General features: G+C 49.5%; 1 protein-coding gene across 1 annotated transcript in view; it reads right to left on the bottom strand.

Annotated features, from left to right (window-relative positions):
- KIF26B (kinesin family member 26B) overlaps positions 1–19306 on the bottom strand; it is a 505242-nt gene that overhangs the window by 14500 nt on the left and 471436 nt on the right. Inside the window, 3 exon segments of the mRNA XM_020915263.2 lie at positions 8753–10187; positions 10189–12249; positions 13343–13505. Of these exon segments, the coding sequence (XP_020770922.2) occupies positions 8753–10187; positions 10189–12249; positions 13343–13505 (3659 nt within the window).

The following is a 19306-nucleotide window of genomic DNA, read 5'->3' as shown; positions in this document are numbered from 1 at the left end:
AGTGTCAACCACTGAAGATGTCAACCACGGAAGTGAATATCTATCTCCCTTACAATGGAAAGGAACCAGCCGGTAGTTTGGGTTTTTTTTTCAATTGGTCTGATCATGCCAGCTGACTCAGAGCAAGCAATTCTGCCTTTGGGGCTCAGTGCCAGTGAGACATGGCTGCTGCAGGACATGCATGGAGGCCAAAGAACACCGAGCATCAGTGGGAAGATGTTCAGCTCTCAGAGACAAGGAGAGTCTGAGCATCCTTCAGGTGAAGGCTTGGCCCTCATTCCTCAGACTGCAAACACTTGTGATGGGACTCCTGGTAAGCCCTATGTTCTCAGCTGGATAACGTATACTCAGCCCCTAGGGAGGTGGTGCATGCTGCAAGTGCTAAGTCGCCTCAGTTGTGCCCAACTCTTTGCGGCCCTATGGACCATAGTCTGCCAAGCACCTCTGTCCATGGGGATTCTCCAGATAAGAATACTGGAGTAGGTTGCCATGCTCTCCTCCAGGGGATCTTCCTGACCCTGGGTTTGAGCCCATGTCTCCTGTGGCTCCTATACTGCAGGTGGATTCTTTACCACTAGCACCATCTGGGAAGCTATATGGGCATCTCAGTGCACCCATCTCACTGGGTGCATGGGTCCAGACATTTCTGGGATGACTCTAAGAATCTGTTTATGCAAGAAAAAGGGGAGGAACTGAGGAGGCTCATGGGATGGATGGTGTATCACTTATCTATCACTGTGTGACCAATTACCCTAAACCCAGCAGGTGAAAATAACAAATGTTGGTTCTCTCACACGTTCCTATGAAGCAGGGATCTGGGAGAGGCTGATGGAGCAGGTAGTTTTGGCTCAGGGTCTCTCATGATCTGCAGTCAAGTTTTCAGCTCACGAGATGGGGCTGCCGTCATCTGAAGGTTTGACTGTGGCTGGAGCATCCACTTCTAAGCTCATGTCGTGGCTCTTGGCAGGAGTTTCAGTGCATTGCCTGGTGGGCCTCTGCACAGGGCTGTTTATGGCATGGCAGCTGGTCTACCCAGAGCAAGAAAGAGCAGCTCCAGTATCTTTCACAATCTAATCTTGAAAGTGACATAACCATCACTTTCATCTACCTTATTCAATTGGACACAGAGACCAACCCTAGTAGAGTATGGGAGGGGATGAATCAAGGGTGAGGCCAGGAGGCAGGGGTCCATTGGGGAACACCAAGGAGTCTCCTTACCACAGATGGGAAAAATATCAGGTATTAGGGTCACTCTCTACTAGCCTCCTCATCTCTCCAGGGCACCCCATGAGATGGGAGCAGAGATCACTCTGATTGGTGAGAGAAAAGTAAAGAAGCCTGAAAGGAGAATGACATTTTACAGGGATATAATAGCCTGGTAGAGATATTCTGAAGGTTAATTCCTGTTATCTTTTTTCCATGCTTTTTTGCAATCTTCTCAACTTCCTCACCATGTCAATCAACTGCTGCCAGGGTGAGAAGTGAGTGCCCAGCGTCAGGTGAATTGCAGTCTAAGGGCTTCTCCTGTGTGTAGTGATTGGCAATCTTGGATTTTCTCAGTGCTGAACTTCAGTTCAGTTCAGTTGCTCAGTCATGTCTGACTTGCGACCCCGTGGCAGCATGCCAGACCTCCTTGTCCAACACCAACTCCTGGAGTTTACTCAAACTCATGTCCACTGAGTTGGTGATACCATCCAACCATCTCATCCTCTGTTGTCCCCTTCTCCTCCCACCTTCAATCTTTCCCAGCATCAGGGTCTTTTCATATGAGTCAGTTCTTTGCCTCAGGTGGCCAAAGTACTGGAGTTTCAGCTTCAGCATCAGTCCTTCCAATGAATATTCAAAATTGATCTCCTTTAGAATTGATTGCTTGGATCTCCTTGCTGTCCAAGGGACTCTCAAGAGTCTTCTCCAACACCACAGTTCAAAAGCATCAATTCTTCAGCGCTCAGCTTTCTTTATGGTCCAACTCTCACACCCATACATGACCACTGGAAAAACCATAGCTTTTACTAGATGAACCTTTATTGACAATGTCTCTGCTTTTTTAATAAGTTGTCTAGGTTGGTCATAACTTTTCTTTCAAGGAGCGAGCGTTTTTTTTAACTTCATTACTGCAATCACAATCTGCCCTGATTTTGGAGCCCTCCAAAAATAAAGTCTGTCACTGTTTCCACTATTTTCCCATCTATTTGCCATAAAGTGATGGGACCAGATGCCACAATCTTAGTTTTCTGAGTCACACCCAGAAAACTAAGTCAAGGCAAATTTGGCCTTGGAGTACAGAATGGAGCAGGGCAAAGGCTAATAGAGTTTTGCCAAGAGAATGCACTGGTCATAGCAAACACCCTCTTCCAACAACACAAGAGAAGACTCTACACATGGACATCACCAGATGGTCAATACTGAAATCAGATTGATTATATTCTTTGTAGCTGAAGATAGAGAAGCTCTATACAGTCAGTAAAAACAAGACTGGGAGCTGACTGTGGCTCAGATCATGAACTCCTTATTGCCAAATTCAGACTTGAAGAAAGTAGGGAAAACCACTAGACCATTCAGGTATGACCTAGATCAAATCCCTTACGATTATACAGTGGAAGTGAGAAATAGATTCAAGGGATTAGATGTGATAGACAGGCTGCCTGGAAAATTATGGAGAGAGGTTTGTTCTGAACTTGGTCACTGGTAAATCAGGTTGACGAATGAACTGACATCATCCAGAACTTGCACCCACTATTGAGGGGCCTCCCTGCCCCTCAGGTCTCCTCCAGAGGTACACTGGGAGTCTTACTTGGGGTGTGATGGGGAAAATTAAGGACAGGGGCCAGGGGAATGTGGTCAGACCAGAGGAAATGGAGTTTAATGCTATGAAGGAAATTTAAGAGGGAGAGATGGTGCCCTCACTCTGCTGGAAACAGCACAGGAAACGACGGTGCCGAAATGCCATATCATCACTTGGAAAGAATTGACCACAGGGCTTTGATCTGTGTCCCCACAGAGATATGAGTTCTTAGATTTTCAGCATGCTCTCAAGAAGATGCTTCCTGCTCTCCACTGAGCCCAGTGACCACTCTGTTCAAGGCTCCTGGAAGGTCGGGGAAGCATCCACTGAAAGAAGCTGTGGGGAAGCACCTTAGTCAGGCGATAGTGGTGTGGGGCCTGTCAGATGCAGCTGTCTGGTTTGGGATCACTCATCCTGAACCAACCTCCCCCCTGATGCCAGTGGGTCATCAGAAGGATTTCTTCTCTATCACTCCCTGTTCATCAGACCAGCACTCTGTATGGACATGGAGATGTCAAGTGTTAAAAAAAAAAAAAAAAACTCAAAACACTAAAGTTGATAAGTGCCAACAGTTTTGCTGCATGAAATGGCCCCAATTTGACCTGAAACCCCTGCTCCCCCAGCCACTCCAGGCTTGGCTGCCAGGTGCATGCATTTGGAAGGGCCCCCAAACCTGTCATGGCCCATCGCATCCTAGTCTCCACAGCGCCGATGACCCCAGCGAGGAGTCTGATGTCAGGCTTTCCATTTTTACTATCACTGAGTGCCAATAAAAGTGTCCACACTGAATCTGAAGATGCTGCTTCTTAGGTCAAGTGTCAGAAAACACAGGCATTCCAAATGCCGAGGCCCACAACAGCCTTGGGGGACACACAGATGCCCACCCCAGCCACCCACAGAGAACCCGCCATGTCAGCTTTCCTGCCATCACCCTCCATCTTCATTCAGACCCAGGGAACCATCATTAGAAAGACAGTGAGTCAAAAATCAGAAAGCACTGATGCTGAAAGGCTGCTCAGGCATCAGTGATGAGGAGGGGGAGCGGAAAGATCAGTGAGCGTGGATTTACTGACCAGCGAGAGCCAGCCAGCCCCCCAGGCCTCCCAGATGGATGCAGACGTGGCTGCATGGGCAGCTGTAGGGCTCGAACTGATGAGTGAGCTTGTCCCAGGCTGCAGAGGAGATGGGGAGATGGCCAGCCATGGACCTGTCCTCTGGGCAGAGCCCAGACCCCTCACATGCTCACTCAGTCCTGCACCCACCTCCGCCTACACTGCACTCTAAGGAGCTTCCTCAGTATCTTAGGGAGCCAGATTTCTATGTTTTCCCAACTTATTGTCTAAAAGCCTGTCTTATTTGGAACCCTTTCTCATGTTTCTAGATGACGTCTCTTAGAAACACTCTAGAAATCTTAAATTAGCTAGCAAGCCACTTGCCATAGCCCTGTTTCCATTAAGCTAGAGACCACTGTGTTTCCTGAAATTCATTAAAACAAAATAAGATTGCACCTGAGAACTGAATGGGCCACAGGGAGGGGACAGAGTGAAGCACGGTGCTCTAGGCCCTTGGAGGAGTAACCAGTCACAGATTCTGGTGCAGAAGATCTGTAAACTGAACCCATCAGTCAGTAATGTTTACTCAGCTCCCAGAAAAGGGAAGGGACAGTGTTTGGTGCTTAGAGTGGGAAAGAAAATAAGAGGTTAGGTTCAGTGTTTAAAACATGGGTCACCAGCAGGGCAAGCAATCAGAAGTACATAGAAAAGAACTCAGCTAACTTGTAGGACCACAATACCAGCCAGCCAGCCAACCAATGAATCAATCAACGGGGTCTACCTGATTCATGGTAACCTGCACCAGCCCAGCGCCCGGGACTTGGCAGGCTGAGTCAAGTGCTGAACAGGCCTCAGAGAAGCTCCTGCCAGGCAGGTCAAGCCCTGGGTGCATCTCGGAACCAACATGCTCCCTGGCTGGCTTCTCTCCTGGGCTTTCTGGATGCAGGGTCATACCACACTGGGGTTTGCTGCAGTGGAAATGAACTTCACTCAGACCTAACCTAATTTTCATATTTCCCCAGACAGCCTGAGACACAAGTGGGGAGAAAGAAAGAAGCCAAGAGGGTAACACACCAGGTGTGGGTCAAGTGTCAGGAACTTGAGGAAGAAGAGAGAGTCAGGGAGGGACCACACGATGGGTGATATAAGTGAGCTATCAGTGGGAAGCTGGGGCCTCAGGTGGGGCCCCGCTGATGCAGCCACACCATACACTGCCCATCACTGATTCATATACTTTTAGCAACTGATCTTCAGTTGCTAACCTATGGACAGGTTGAACATTTGCTCCCTACCTGGACTGGCTATCATAACTCTACTTCATGCCTAACAGTTACACCTACATGTCCATGCACCTATCACAGGGCGGCTGGCAAGGAACAGTGGAGGGACAGATGAAAATCCATCAACAGAAAGCAACCCACAGCTTCTGTCACCTTATGACACTCTCAACCAAGAACTTATAAATGACTCCCCATTGCCAGCTGCAATAATTCTTATCATAGTTGCCAGATGTTCAAGGAATAACTTGATCTGGGCTTACGTTTTCTGTTTATCATCACATCCATTAAGAATATTACCCTTGTTGAGTTAATCCCACTCTGTTGTCCATAAACCATTCTCTTACTGCCCCAAGCATCTCAGCTGACAATGCCCTTTGTCCCAGCATCCTTCAAGGCCTGGCTCAATCCCAGTGTTTCCCTATAGCCTTCTTTAACTGCTTTGGGCCATCTTTGTCTAAACATTTCCTCCCCTTAGCCCTCACTTCCTTACTCAGCACTTGGCAACACATCTTGGTTCCTGGTTCACTGTTCTCTGTTTCATGTTCTTTGTCCTTGCTATCCAATGAGATTACATACTTCTCACAGTGGATTGGTTTTCTATGCTGCCTGCCCCTTCCCAAACACACTTGCGACTTTCCTATCACCAAGCTCTAACAGCACAGAAGAGGTCAGATCAGTGTTTAACAGCTTAAAAATAAATCCCATTGACTATGCATCATCTTATGGAAAGGAAGTCATATTATCACCAATATTCTTTATGTTATTTGCATCATCTTATACAATGTGAGCATAGAGAGACCATGGTGGTTCGTTCTCTACCAACCCCTTCATTTTGCTTTTACATGAAAAAACTGAAGCCTAGAGAGTATAGTTATTCCGTAAATGTCACACAGCCCAAGACCCCAAGTCTCCTGCTTTTCTAGCTCAGCCTTCCCACTGCACCATGCCCATAGGAAAAGCCCAATTCTGCTCACTGTCCACCAGCACGGATCTCCAGGAATGGGACTGGAAAGGTGAACTATCGGGATGGTTGGTTTCTCCACTTGCACTACAAAGCACTCAAAGAGCTCAAGGTTTTCTTCCTAGTAATATATTTCTAGTTTGTTTTCACTAAGGAGATAACAAAAGAATTGAAGTTTTCCAAATTTGAAAGCAACCTCCACTAACAGATGACTGCTTGCCTCCCCTGCAGTTCCCAACATCTCCAGTAACTGTAAAATCCAGCCATCGAGCTAGGAATTTCCTTTGAGGAGTTTTATGGCTTCTCTTAAAGAAGTTGCCTTTGATTTATGCTGATCATGTCTGACAGCCAGCATTTCTCTTAATAATAATCATGAATAAGCGAGACAAGGTCACCTCAAATGCAGGGAGCATATCTCCACTGCCATATCCATTAGGGAGCCCAGGATCTACGGCAGCTGCTTACAGAGGTTCGATGCCCTCAGCACTCTCTATGAAATCCCATCTCTGGCACCCAGCCAACAGCCAACAGCCAAACCTAACGAGGGACCTTCAGAGAACACATTTACAAACAGAGGCAGCACCAAGCAAGGACATGTGCAGGGCCTGTGGTCCACTTTCCAAGGAGTTACCTTAGTTTTTCTTCCCCTCTTCTCCAGTGCAACAGCCAAACCAAGCAATTCAAGTAAAAAAAAATATAAAAGAGTAAAGCTATTGAAAGAATAAACTGGATAGGTAGATTCAAAATGCTAAATTAGAGTATGTGAAAGCACTCTATAACACTCAAATGTACGTGAGCACATAGCAAATGTCTCACAATATTCTGGATTTTGAAGACCAAGACTGGGTAGATTGTAATATATAAGGTTTATCAAACAAGTATTGGGAAGGCCAGACTTTTTTTTTTTTTTGGCAAAGGCTCTGGCTTAACCTTTCTTGTTATTTTTAGTAACCACTATCAATACATTTTAATGGTCTTGGCTCTGAAAATTGGACCCAGCAGTTGTCATGTCATACCGAATGGATTTCCGTTCTCCACTTGTATTACATGGGGTTCTACTCCCAGGTCTGGTGGTGAGATTCAGGGCCAAGGGCCTGATGTGGAGCACCATCAAAGTGAATAAAGGCCTGATGCACACAACACCTGGGAAATAAAAATGTTGAGATTCTGACAGCCATGATGACTCCCGAACATGCTGGGAGGCTAACATCCTCATGGCATTTCATGATCTGTGATGGGATGGGTGGATGGGGCAATCTATTAATACTTCATAAGGTCTAGAATTACAACACGACTCTGTGGTCCCATGAAGTTTTGTTTTTGTTTTTGTTTTTTGAGGCAGACAAATGATTTATCTTGTGCACTGATCACAGTCCTTATATCTAAACTGAAATAGTCCCAAGTTTGTGCCTGTCTGCGGTGTGAGAATAGAAAAAAAGCAACCCTGGGGTTGAGAGAAAAAACCTGAGAAGCAATTGCTGGTTGGAGCAGCTGCAGGAAAAAGGAGACCTTCCTTCTGGGTCTCATCTCATCTTTTAATTCCAAATGTGCTGGTGGCATCAATATTCCACTGGGCAATGGTTTCTGAGAGCTCCAGGTTCCACAGAAGGACCACAGTGTAGCTAAGGACAGGCTAAGAGGGCTGGACAACAGGCCACTCACACTTCAACCAAGGTGCAGAACTGTATGTGAGGCTCTGCAGGAGACAGCTTTGTTACAAACGAGTCCCGCACTAAAGATGAGTAGGAGCAAGTTCTCTGAAGACCATTTAAGAGCAAAGATGAGTCAGCAAATTCTCAAGTAGCTACAGTTGTCCTTGGTTGCTTCTGTCTGCTCTCTGTCCCTTTCTCTTTTTTACTGACCTTTCACCTCACCTACCCTGTGGCCACCTGGGCCATCAGCTCTGACCTAAGTCTTCTTGCCCACCATAACTTACTATCACATGTTCCCCCAAACTCCAATGAACAAATCAGTGGGCTTTATACACAGCAGTTCCTCCAGAGGACTTATTTGTCTTTTGATAGGAGATTCCTGGACATAGCAAAGACTTCCTCCAAAAGCATGCATTTTGGCTCCATAGTGAGGGGGTGGTGTGCTCTGTGTGTGTGTGTGTGTGTGTGTGTGAATGTTGGATATTTCAGGCCGGTGGTGGGAGCCTGGCTGTTCCACCAGTGTGTGTGGAGTAGGCAGTGGGACAGAGGAGGGGCTGCCCCCACTGCAGCTTCCATGAGACAAAGTGGGCTTCACCCCACCCCAGAGAATGGCTGCTAGGGTCTGGGGGTCACTGGGTCATAAGGATAGCTACAGTGACCTGATCCCTCGAGTGGTTCTAAGCTGCAGTATTCTTGATCCTTGAGCAGAGAAACCAGGTGTCTGGGCCCAGAATGGGGGGATCCCACGCAGGAAGAGGCATTGCACCCCCCCCCCCCCCATCCCGTCTCCCGCCCCCCACGGCTGGTGAGTGAGGAGCGGTGCTCTGGGGACCTGCCTTCTCCCTGGGCTGAGACTGAGGAGCATCACAGCCTGAAGCGTGAGTGATGCCACGAGGGAAGGTCGGTTTTGACCATGATGGGCTCCGTCCCCAGCAGGTGACAGGTGGCGGGATCAGGGGTGCCTGGGCTCCCATCCCTGCATCCCAGGGCCCACCCAGCGCCCGCCAGGTGCCCACGCCTACCTGAGTTGGCACGCTTCTTTGGGGCTTTGAGGCTGCGGCAGCGCCCACCCACGGAGCTGCTGTTCTCGCTCATGGAGTCCTGGGTGGACGACGCGCTGCCGGTGGCCTCGCTGTCGCGCATCATGCTCTCGTAGCCGCTGCTGCCGCCGCTGTGGTAGAAGAGCGCCGTCTTGCCCATGGCGGGCGGCAGCTCCCCGCTTAGCACGCTGCTGTTGTCGCTGCCGTGGCCGCTGCTGCAGCGGTGGGGCCGGCGCGGCGGGGTGATCTTGCTGTAGGGCGAGGGCAGCGGGGCGGCGGGCGGCTGGCGCTCGTCGGTGGGGCCGGCGCGCTCCTCCGCCTCGGGCCCCGCGCGCCCGGGAGGCCCCCGCGCGCCCGCGCCGCCCTGCAGCAGCTCCGAGATGCGCCCGTTCACCGCCCGCAGGGGCAGCTTGGACGCCAGGCCCGAGCCTCGGCTCCGGCTCAGCGACTGGGTGGACCAGGACATGTGCTTCCCGCCGGGGGGCGGCCCGGAGCTCTGGCCCACCGCCTGCGGCAGGGACTTGGTGGAGAAGCTCAGGGTCTTGGTGGTGGAGGTGGACAGGCTGCGGGCCTTGGGGCTGGCCAGGAGCAGCTTGCTCACGGCGGAGATCTTGGACTGGCTGGCCTTGGGCGAGGCCCCGGCCGACTGCGTGGGGCCCGGGTTGGTGGGCGAGGCCCCGGCGCTGCGGCCCGGGCTCCTCCCTGTGCGGGGCATGGTGCTGTCCTTGCCCGCGTGCAGCCGGGAGCTCATGGAGGACAGGCTCTCGGCCCTCTCCAGTGAGAGGCATTCGTAGTGGCTGACTGTGGTCCTGCCCAGAGAGTTGGTCCGACTGGCCAGCTGCTCCAGCTTGGCACTGAAGAGCTTGCTGCTGCTGCTGGCATCCTTCATCTTGCCACTGGGTTCGTCGGGGAAGCTGGCCAAGAAGGGCGCAGGTTGGTTCAAGGGGCTGCTGGAGCTGCTGCTGCAGGCGCTGTGCTGGGGGCTGGCCCGGTTCTTCTGGTCCAGGCTGGACTTCCGGACCGGGGGCAACGGGGGAGTCCCTTTGGGCCGAGCCAGGACACAGTGCTTGGGGGACGCCACCTTCCTCTCCAGGGTGGCCTTGGAGGGCTGGGTGCTGGAAGCCAAGCCAATGCCATTGGTCTCTGAGGCACAGTGGTAGAAGAGGCTGTCTAGCTCCTCCTGCCTGCTGGCTTTCTGAAAAGCCCTGGGAAGGCTGCTGGACTTCAGGCTTTTGTTGAGATGCACGGGGCTCTGGGCAGCCACATTGGGCAGGGCCATCTCACAGCCATCCACAACTCTCCTGAAGTTGTCAGCCCCTGGGAAGGCAGACACCTCACCGCTACTGTTGCTCAGTCTGTCGCTGGGGCTGACCTTCTTGTCCTGTTCTGCTCTGGCCTCAGGCTTTGGGGGGCCTGCAGGCTGTCTCAAACCTACTCCCTTCTTCATTGGGATAAGCATTCTCTTTTTTTACCTCGTCTTCTCGTTTCAGCCAGGGATCCTCAAATTTCATCTCTTTCTTTGCACCACTTTCCTTGCTCCCCTGGGACTGGGCTGCTTTGGGGACTGAGCTCACGGTGGCCAGGGACACCTCAGGCTCCTGGCCACTGCGGGGGCTCATGGCGCTCTCCTGGGACTGGGCTGCTTTGGGGACTGAGCTGACGGTGGCCAGGGACACCTCGGGCTCCTGGACACCACGGGGGCTCATGGCAATGCAGGGGTATACTGTGATGTTCGTCTTCATGGGGATGAACCCTTCGCAGTTGCTCAGACTGGCCGTGTTAGAGATGGTGACCATGGCCTTGCCCAGGGTAGATATCTTGCAGCCTTTGATGGGGGCTGCCTTGTTGAAGGAGTCTTCCCCCACTTCAGACAAGATGAGCAGGTTGTCGGGGCCTGCCTTGGGCTTCTCCCGGCACACCACGGCGGTGTTCTGGATGTTGCTGACGAACTCCGAGGCCGGAGGATCTGCCATTGCTTCCCCGTGCCCAAAACACGCCTGTGCTATGAAACTGTGGCACGGTTGCTCACCGTCACTGCCTGTGCTCATCTCACTCAGCCAGGAGCTGATGGAGGAACGTCTGCTGCCCGCTTCCCGGGACTTCTCGTCCAGGTTTAGCTTTGGGAGGGGCAGGAACTGCGTGATGCTGACCTCGGACACAGGAGCCACGTTTGAGTAGCACTCCAGGTCCTCGCTGATGCTGCCGATGATGCTGACGGGCCGGGAGCCTGAGGCCAAGGCCTGCACCGAGCAGTCACTGTTGAAGCTGATGATGCTGGTGGGGCGGCCACTGTCCAGCACTCCGCTGATGGTCAGCTCCTCCACCAGCGTGAACACCAGCTCGTCTTCACCATTCAGCTCCAGAGGCTGCTGCACCGTCACCATTGTGGTGCTCAGAACCTCCTTCTTAGAATCTGGGGAAGTTGCTGCCTGATGATCGTCATCCACAGGGGTTTCTGGGAACCCTTCACTCCCAGTAGACATGGATTTCTTCAAAACCTGGGGGCTCATTCCGACTGGGGGGGTGCGTACCTCGGGCTGCAGCAGGGACTCACTAGACACCATGCCCGAATCCTTGCTCATGGTGGGCAGCGGGGCCGGAGAAGGCAGGACCCCCTTCTGGGTGTAGACTTTGCATCTCTGGGAAGGAGAGCTGGCTGGTTTGTACTCTGAGGTCTTGGACAGGCTGGCGATGCCCAGCCTGGGGGAGCCCATGGGCCTGGGCTTGCCTTCCACAAAGCCACAGGAGTTTAGGCTTTCCCGGCTGCTCCGGAGGCTGGGGCTCTGCGCGAGCTGGGAAGAACTGTGCTGGCTGCTGCTGCCGGGGATGCTCCGGGGTGAGGCAGGGGTGGGGCTGTTGGTGAGCAATGCGGCAGGGACTGGGGAGTGATTCCTCTGCACCTTGGAGGCCAGGGGCTCCGCACCTTCTCTGTCTGTCAGCTGGCCATCTGAGCCATCGTCTTCCTTATCAGACTCACAGAGAGGGCTTGTCCCGGCTGCCTGGCTCAATGGGACACTCTTGCTTGCCTGCTCTGCCTCAAACTGGGCAGGCAGCTCTTCGAAGGGGAACTTGCTGGGCTCCTCGCTGCCATCGATGCAATCCAACCTCTCCTGCAGCTCGGCAAATGTGTTGCACTTCAAGCAGTCCCTTTCTGATTTGCTGGCGCCGGCCTCTCCGGCCTCTGTGGACCGGCTGTCACCCCTGGCCTTCTGCAGGGCTGGCACGATAGGGACAAAGTCTGGGGGCCCCTCATTGTCCGTCAGCTCCTTGTCAGAGAGGGCCGTGCCGTTTGGCCCGATGTAGATGACCGTGTCGCAGGACTGCTCGCTGCTGGAGGAGTAGTCGGGGTCGCTGGACAGGTGAGGGATGGGGAAGTCCGACTCGACGGCAGCCCTGGCATGGAAGGGTCTCAGCTGGGTGGGCCTGCGCATTCTGCCTTCCTCGCAGGAGCTCTCTCCCCCGGAGGAGCTCGATGTGTACTGTGAGTGAGAAGGAAACAGTTAGTGTGGCGTCGTGGGACAACTGGCCAGGCAAATGGCGGAGGCCATTGGCTCCACACAGGTCATCCAGACCCCGGGCCATTACCCAGATGTGCCAGGCCGGGTGCCCCAGCTCTGCACATCATGCCCTCATATTCCTGTGAGGCATACTGGGGAAGCAGAGGCTGCTCATGAAAGGGGGTGACTGGCCCAGGTCCCATGTGACTCCTAAGGACTTCAGCGGGTCACCAGTTTGCACACCCAAGCCATGTATGACAGTTTGTGCCATGGGACACTGGTTGGAAAGATGTGCTTTTGACCAAATATATGTGTGTCTATATATATATTTATACATACATTTATATATATATAATTAATATATATATTTATATATTGGGCATACATATATATAAATAAATACATATTTATTTATTTATTTATTTATTTCTGTTTTTTATATATATAAAGGAGGGGGAAAAGCCCCCACAAATCACCAGCTGGCCACAGACCAGACTGACCACAATCATGATGATTTTCTCAGACATTCTTCTCATACCGCCACTGTCCTGTCTTTGCCTCTGCCTGAGAAAATGAGCCCAGTGGTTTCATCAGCCAGAATCAATCACTGAACTAATAGGACAACACCCCTTGGCCTGAAAAAGTGCCTTCTGGAAATGCAGGGGAAGTAGGGTCACCTGAGCAAGGAGTGAACTAACAGTCCCCTTTGGGATCAAACAGTTGAAGGACCAAGGTAGGCAAGACACAAACTTTGGATACTTCCCATTGCTTTTAAAAATTTTCACCTCAAAGTCGCAATCATTTAAACTCTCTAAAGTGAACCAAGCACTCCCCGTTAGGAGTCCAGGCTGGATGACTGAGGCAATCACCAGCAGCGGGGAGGGGACAGGACTAATATATCGGCCAGGAGGTAGTCCTGCCCCGAGGTGGATGCTGAGACAGGCCTTCGGCAGCCAAGCTCACCAGGCCCCTGGTGCTGGGGGATTAGAAATACTGATTCCACTCTTTCTGACTCAGTTCCAGGGCAGGGCTCTGAAAGCTGCTTCATCCTCCGCGCCCCCGGCAAACCCCTTACCTTCGTTTTCTTTTTCTTCATCCTCAAGACTCGCGAGGCGATCTGGATGGTGGACAGGGTTTCAGCGTAGTTCCCGGCGGCGGCCGAGATGTGAGCGATCATGGTGGTGCGGCAGTTCACGTTCCCCAGGGACTCCCGCAGCAGCATGGTGAGCTTGCTTTCTCTGCCAACAAAGTGAATTAAGGCTGCATTAGTGGGCCATGCTTCACTCTGGCTGTCAGGGTAGGACTTCGGGCCCCTACATGGCTTGCTGTGGGCAGTGAGGTTTTTTTTCCCTTTTTTTTTTTTTAATGCGTACTAATTAACATCATCTTCTACATGAAGCTATTTGTAGTTGGCAGCTGAGCAAGTGCTTCTAACCCCAAGGACGGAAAGCATGCAGAACACCTCCCTTGGCACCACTGTCCTGGCTGTGATGGGGTATTCCTGTGTGTCTATGCATAGGACACTGCCCAAAATGAGACCTGGGAATAGAAATGAGAGGCAGGGATAGGGAGAGAACAACTCTGTGACCCATGATTGGGCATGCTGTCTGCACATCGGGCCTTTCTCTGCAAATTTACACACCAGGCAATCCCTGCAATAAAAAAAGCACTTTTCCAGCCATGAATTTGTATTGAAGAGCTATGTGTTTATAATACATGCAAGGTTTATTTTGCCAAGGAGTTGCACCCACTTTGTTGCCATTGTCTCTTAACATATATTTGCACATGGTAGTGACAAAGGAAAAGGTATTCATATTCCTGATTAAAACCTGGGACACACAGACATAGACCCAAGCACTCAATCAGCAAGAGAAAACAGAACTTCCTAGAAGGGACTCCTCTAGGGATTTTGCAGGTGCTGTGTGGGGCCAGTGTCCTGAGTAATGAGGCCCAGGAGTTTACAGATGGTGTTTCTAGGCTCTTTAAAAAGTGATCTGAAGGAACAACTCATGTTTTTTTCATTCCTGAACTTGTCTTGACATTCTTCCTGCCTTGCTTTTAAGAGGCTTCTGCTTACGTCATCAACTCTTGCCTCTTAACTGCTGCCAAATGTCATTTTGTCTCTGGAGCCTTCCCTGATCCTGAAGTCTGATGGAGCCTCTTTGCTTCCCATGCCCTGGGTTGAGTTTGTTCTGCCAGAGAGAGGGGTTTGTCCTCAGGTTTGTAATCAGGTTGTCAGGGCCTCCCTCGTGACTCAGATGGTAAAGAATCTGCCTGCAATGCAGGAGACTCAGCTTTGATCCGTGGGTCAGGAAGATTCCCTGGAGAAGAGATTGGTTACCCACTCCAGTTTTCTTGCCTGGAGAATTCCATGGACAGAGGAGCCTGGCAGGCTACAGTCCACAGTCACAAAGTTAGTGACTAAGTAACTAACGCTTTCACTACTTTCGGCAGTCAGCCATTGCCCCCTCCCTCTCCCACCCCCACCCTGCCCCCGCCCCAGTCAGCTCTCTGGAGAGAGACTATCCAGCTCAGGAGACCCGTTGTGACATGCAGGCCACTGTCAGCAGAGATTAGACCTCAGAGACAGAAAACCACTTCACATGTGACCTGCATCAGACCTTCAGGGAGAAGAGACTTGTGTAAGAGCAATAGCTTCCCCTTTCCATCTGGGACCAATTAAGGTGTCAGCTTGGAGATACTGGGCTCACTATGGCTCAGTGCCAGTGCAATCTAAAAATACATCATAATTTCCCTTCAAGGAAAACACTCAGTGATAAAAGTGGCGGAACGAGAATGCTATGGACTGAATGTTTACATCTCCCCCAAATTCATGTGTTGTAACCTAACGTCCCATGTGATAGTATCTGGAGGTTGAACCTTTGGGAGGTGATTAGGTCATGAGGGTGGAGCCCACATGAGTGAAATTTTTACCCTTATACAAAAGACCCTAGAGAGCTTCCTTGTCCCTTCTGCCATGTGAGGAAACAGTGGGAAGATAGCTACCTATGAGCCAGGAAGCAGGTCCCCACCAGGCACAAATCTTCCAACACCTTGATCTCAGATTTCCAGCCTCTAGAACTGTGAGAAATTCACTTAAGTCCCTCAGTCTATGGGATTCTGTTATAGCAGCTTGAACTGACTTGGACAGAAAAGTAAGTGCGTATGGAGGAGGAGCCCTTCAGCCCTAGCTCCTGGCTCTGAACATTTATCTTCCTTCAAAATATCTATCAGGAACATCATGGAAACCTCCAGAGCTGACAACCAGATGGGGAAGTCAAGTCTCATTCCTGGCACACATTCTCAGTATGGACACTGTACATGGACAAGTCTAAGCCTTTGTCTTCCATATGGGAAGTGGGAGATACATCCCATCAGAGTTAAGTTGTGATCATATATGGTTAATTCTTATTAGTCATGACAGTTATTTTTATTAAGTCTCCAGGAACCCTGAGCTAGTGAATGCTGAGCCATGCTCCTAGGGGAAATATGTGGGTTTATGTTCCTGAGACCCCTGGGTCACAATATTTCATCAATTGATCAACACATAACCTTGTTTTATGTGCATATCTATTTAAAGGCATCCTAATTTCTATTTCTCATAAATAATGAATTATATGTACCTTCTATATAATAAAACACTAGCTGAGAAGGATTTAACATTTCCTTGACTCTGGGTAACATGACCATAAATTTCTTTGGCTTTCAGCCTTACAATATCTTCCACTATGCTTTAAAAGAAAAAAAAAAAACTGGGCATATCATAATATCCACCAATAATATCCACCAATACAGCCTGTTTCCACAGTATCATCATGCACTTAGATGTTACTTGAGTACTTTCCAGAACTTTGATGCATATACATCAGTGAATTTCCTCTTCCTGGATGTACATATTGTTGATTCATTAACACTGAACTTACATCGACAGCACTATACCATGCCTGAATGAAGCTTCTCTCATACATGTGTTTTTTCTGTAAATCACAGCCTTCTTGCACTAGACAACTGCAGCACTATACTTGGGGGCTACTTTACACAGTGAAATCACCAACAAAAAGCATAGAAATACAAAAGTGTCACTAAATAGACTGCAAAAAAGACTCTTGTTTACATGATGAGAGGTGAAACAAGAAGACAGAGCTGTTGGCTTGTCCAGTCTGAGCTGAGAAAACGTGTGTTGGGTGGCTCAAAGTTTTTGTTACTAAGCATGTCTGCAAATTGCAGTAAAACTATGGATTTTGAACATAATTCACAACATAGAATCTGCAAATGATTCTGAGGATCAACTGTACTATGAAGGTCCTACTGATGAGTCTTGTTCATTAGTTGCTCTGCTGAAGGCACACCCCAGTTATTTATCCACGTGACCCTGTAAAGGCCCCAGGAAAAGATACCAAAGACAAAATAAATAGATATAGCACTGATATATCAAACTGTTTGCCCTGTGTGTTTCCCCATGATTCCCCCATTCATAAGTCAACCATAGGACAATTTTATATTTTTAAGTCCACATTGTTGGAGGTAGCCAGGGCCTGTGTGTTGCTTGGCAACGAACATTTTAGCTCTCCTTTGGAAAGCCAGTAAAACTGCCAGCAAGATTGTTTCACATGGGCCTCTCTAGACTCTAAAACATACTTGATGGGCGTGAAAGATGGTGGCTATAAAGTTTTTGATTTTTTTTTTTTTACCTCATCATGATCCTTTAACTTGGAACAAAGACAATTAAGTTGGGGAGAAAAGGTGAAAGAAGGGACAAACTGTAGGTTTAACTCACTGTCTTTGGCAGGAAAATAAAAAGACTGAAAAGTTTCTAGGGCCGTGATCAGTTCAAACTCAGTCTGCACCTCTGCATAGACACTGAGGCAAGAGGAATAGGAGAGCACAGGTGCAGAACTGCTGGCCACCGAGTCCCAGGGCTAGGGTGGATGAGAACTTAGACTTGGGGACCCGTGTGAGAAGGATGGGTTGGGTGGGACGGGAAAGGATGGGTTACAGAGTAGGGTTGACTGGGGTCTGGGAAGGACCATGCCGTTCTTTCAGACAGTCATGTTCTATGCACACATATTCTACTTCCCTCCCACCCCACTGCACACATTTTTTAAAATGATTTTTTGAAAAATGTCTTGCTTTTTAAAATAAGCTGACCTTTTATTAGCCATAGCAAGGGAACACCAAAAAATAGCATAATGAGGAAATTTTAATTAATTTTATAAGAACATGACAGAGCACATAGTACTCTAGGACAGGAGCTGACAAACTGAGGCCTGCCAGCCCAACCCAACCCCCTGGTGTTTTTGTAAATAAAGTTTTATTGAGACATGGCCACACCAATTTGTTAACATATTGTCTCTGGCTGCTTTCACACTACAACAGCACGGGTTGTCCATATATTTGCTAGCTGGTCTTTTACAGAAAAAGTCCATTGACCCGTGCTCTAAAGTATTGACAAAAGTTGGTTTCATTTTAGACAGAGTGCCAAAAAGTTATCAACAAGAACACAGAAGTATGTCTTAATTTCCTTGTGTACGTGCTCAGTCACTTCAGTCAAGTCCGACTCTTTGTGACCCTATGGACGATAGCCCATAAGGCTCTTCTGTAGATGGGATTCTCCAGGCAAGAATACAGGAGTGGGCTGCCATTTCCTTCTTATTCAACAATCTCTCTCTGACTTGACAGTTGTCTGTGTTGTCTGTCTTTCAGTTCATCTGTCTTTCTTTCAGATGTTTCCTGAAGGGAGAGCTTTTAAAATCAGCAGCATGGAAACAGGCAGAGGAGCAAGCGCTGGTTTTAGAAATCGCTCAAGCACCAGGACACAGTCATCAGCGACTGCCCCGTTCACTTCCTATGTGATACAGAAGCAGAGGCTGTCCTTCTCGAGGGGCTCTGAGGCTGCTCACCCTCCAACTCGTTAACTTGTGAATGTCTACAGTGGCTCACTCAAGGAGCATTTGGTGAATGTGGACCCTCAGGAGGCCATCCTGCAGACTCTGAGGATGTGCAGAGCAGAGGCCCTAGAGCCCACTACCCAGTGAGGGAGACACACATGTGAACACACGTTATCTGACTTTGCTGGTAGTCCAGTGGTTAAGGACCCACCTGCCAATGCAGGGGACACAGGTTCGGTCCCTGGTCTGGGAAGATTCCACATGCCACAGAGCAACTAAGCCTGTGCTCCACAGCTACTGAGGTTGCATGCTGCAACTACTGAAGTCCATGAGCCTAGAGCTTATGCTCCACAACAAGAAAAGTCACTGAAATGAAAAGCCTGTGCACTGCAACTCTGTAGAGTAATCCCCACAACTAGAGAAAGCCTGAGAGCAGCAATGAAGACCCAGTACAGCCAAAAATAAATAAAATTTTAAAAAGCAACATATTATCATACCATCCATTAAAGCCAATGACAGAAGAGCAAATCTGAAACAGCACATGATAAAGAAAGACCCTCAAGACTGGGAGCTACCCACCATCACTGTAACTCCCTGATGGCTGGGAACACCCAGACTTCAATGGGTATAGCACAGTTCTCTTCTTGGCTGAGAGTCTCCTACGTGGCAGGTATCCAGATATATATTTGCTTGAGGTTCCCCCCGAACCCAGCAGAACTCAATTGCTTTCTGAAAGGACAATCTGGAATCTCAAGATTGTTGTTCACTGACCCTGAGAGTTGGGAAACTGTCCCAACTGGTAGGTTGGTACAGGGCCGCCAGAGTCATACATCTACAATGTTGGCCAGATAATTTCATAAGAAAATAGACGTTCCTTTCATGACAGCTGTTAAATATATTTCTTCCCCAGAAAGGAGGTGAAGAACTCTGGACATAGGAAGAAAGGCATCTACTGACCATGTTCTTTTGAAGAGTAGTGAGCTCTGAATCACCAAGTTGAGCAACTCAAATACAGCACCATGGATGGGCCAGCCCTTCTTCAAGGCCTGATTCTTGTGGGAGAGAACCATAAATGTCCACTTACAGACATGGATCTGTTTTCAAAAATATGCCTCCTTCAATGCAAACACAATGAGGGCACAGAAAAAAGA

Source organism: Odocoileus virginianus, chromosome 11 (assembly GCF_023699985.2).
Source record: "Odocoileus virginianus isolate 20LAN1187 ecotype Illinois chromosome 11, Ovbor_1.2, whole genome shotgun sequence".
In the NCBI taxonomy this organism is placed as follows: Eukaryota; Metazoa; Chordata; class Mammalia; order Artiodactyla; family Cervidae; genus Odocoileus; species Odocoileus virginianus.
The sequence above is the reverse complement of the archived record's forward strand: the minus strand, read 5'-3'. Positions and strand labels throughout refer to the sequence as shown.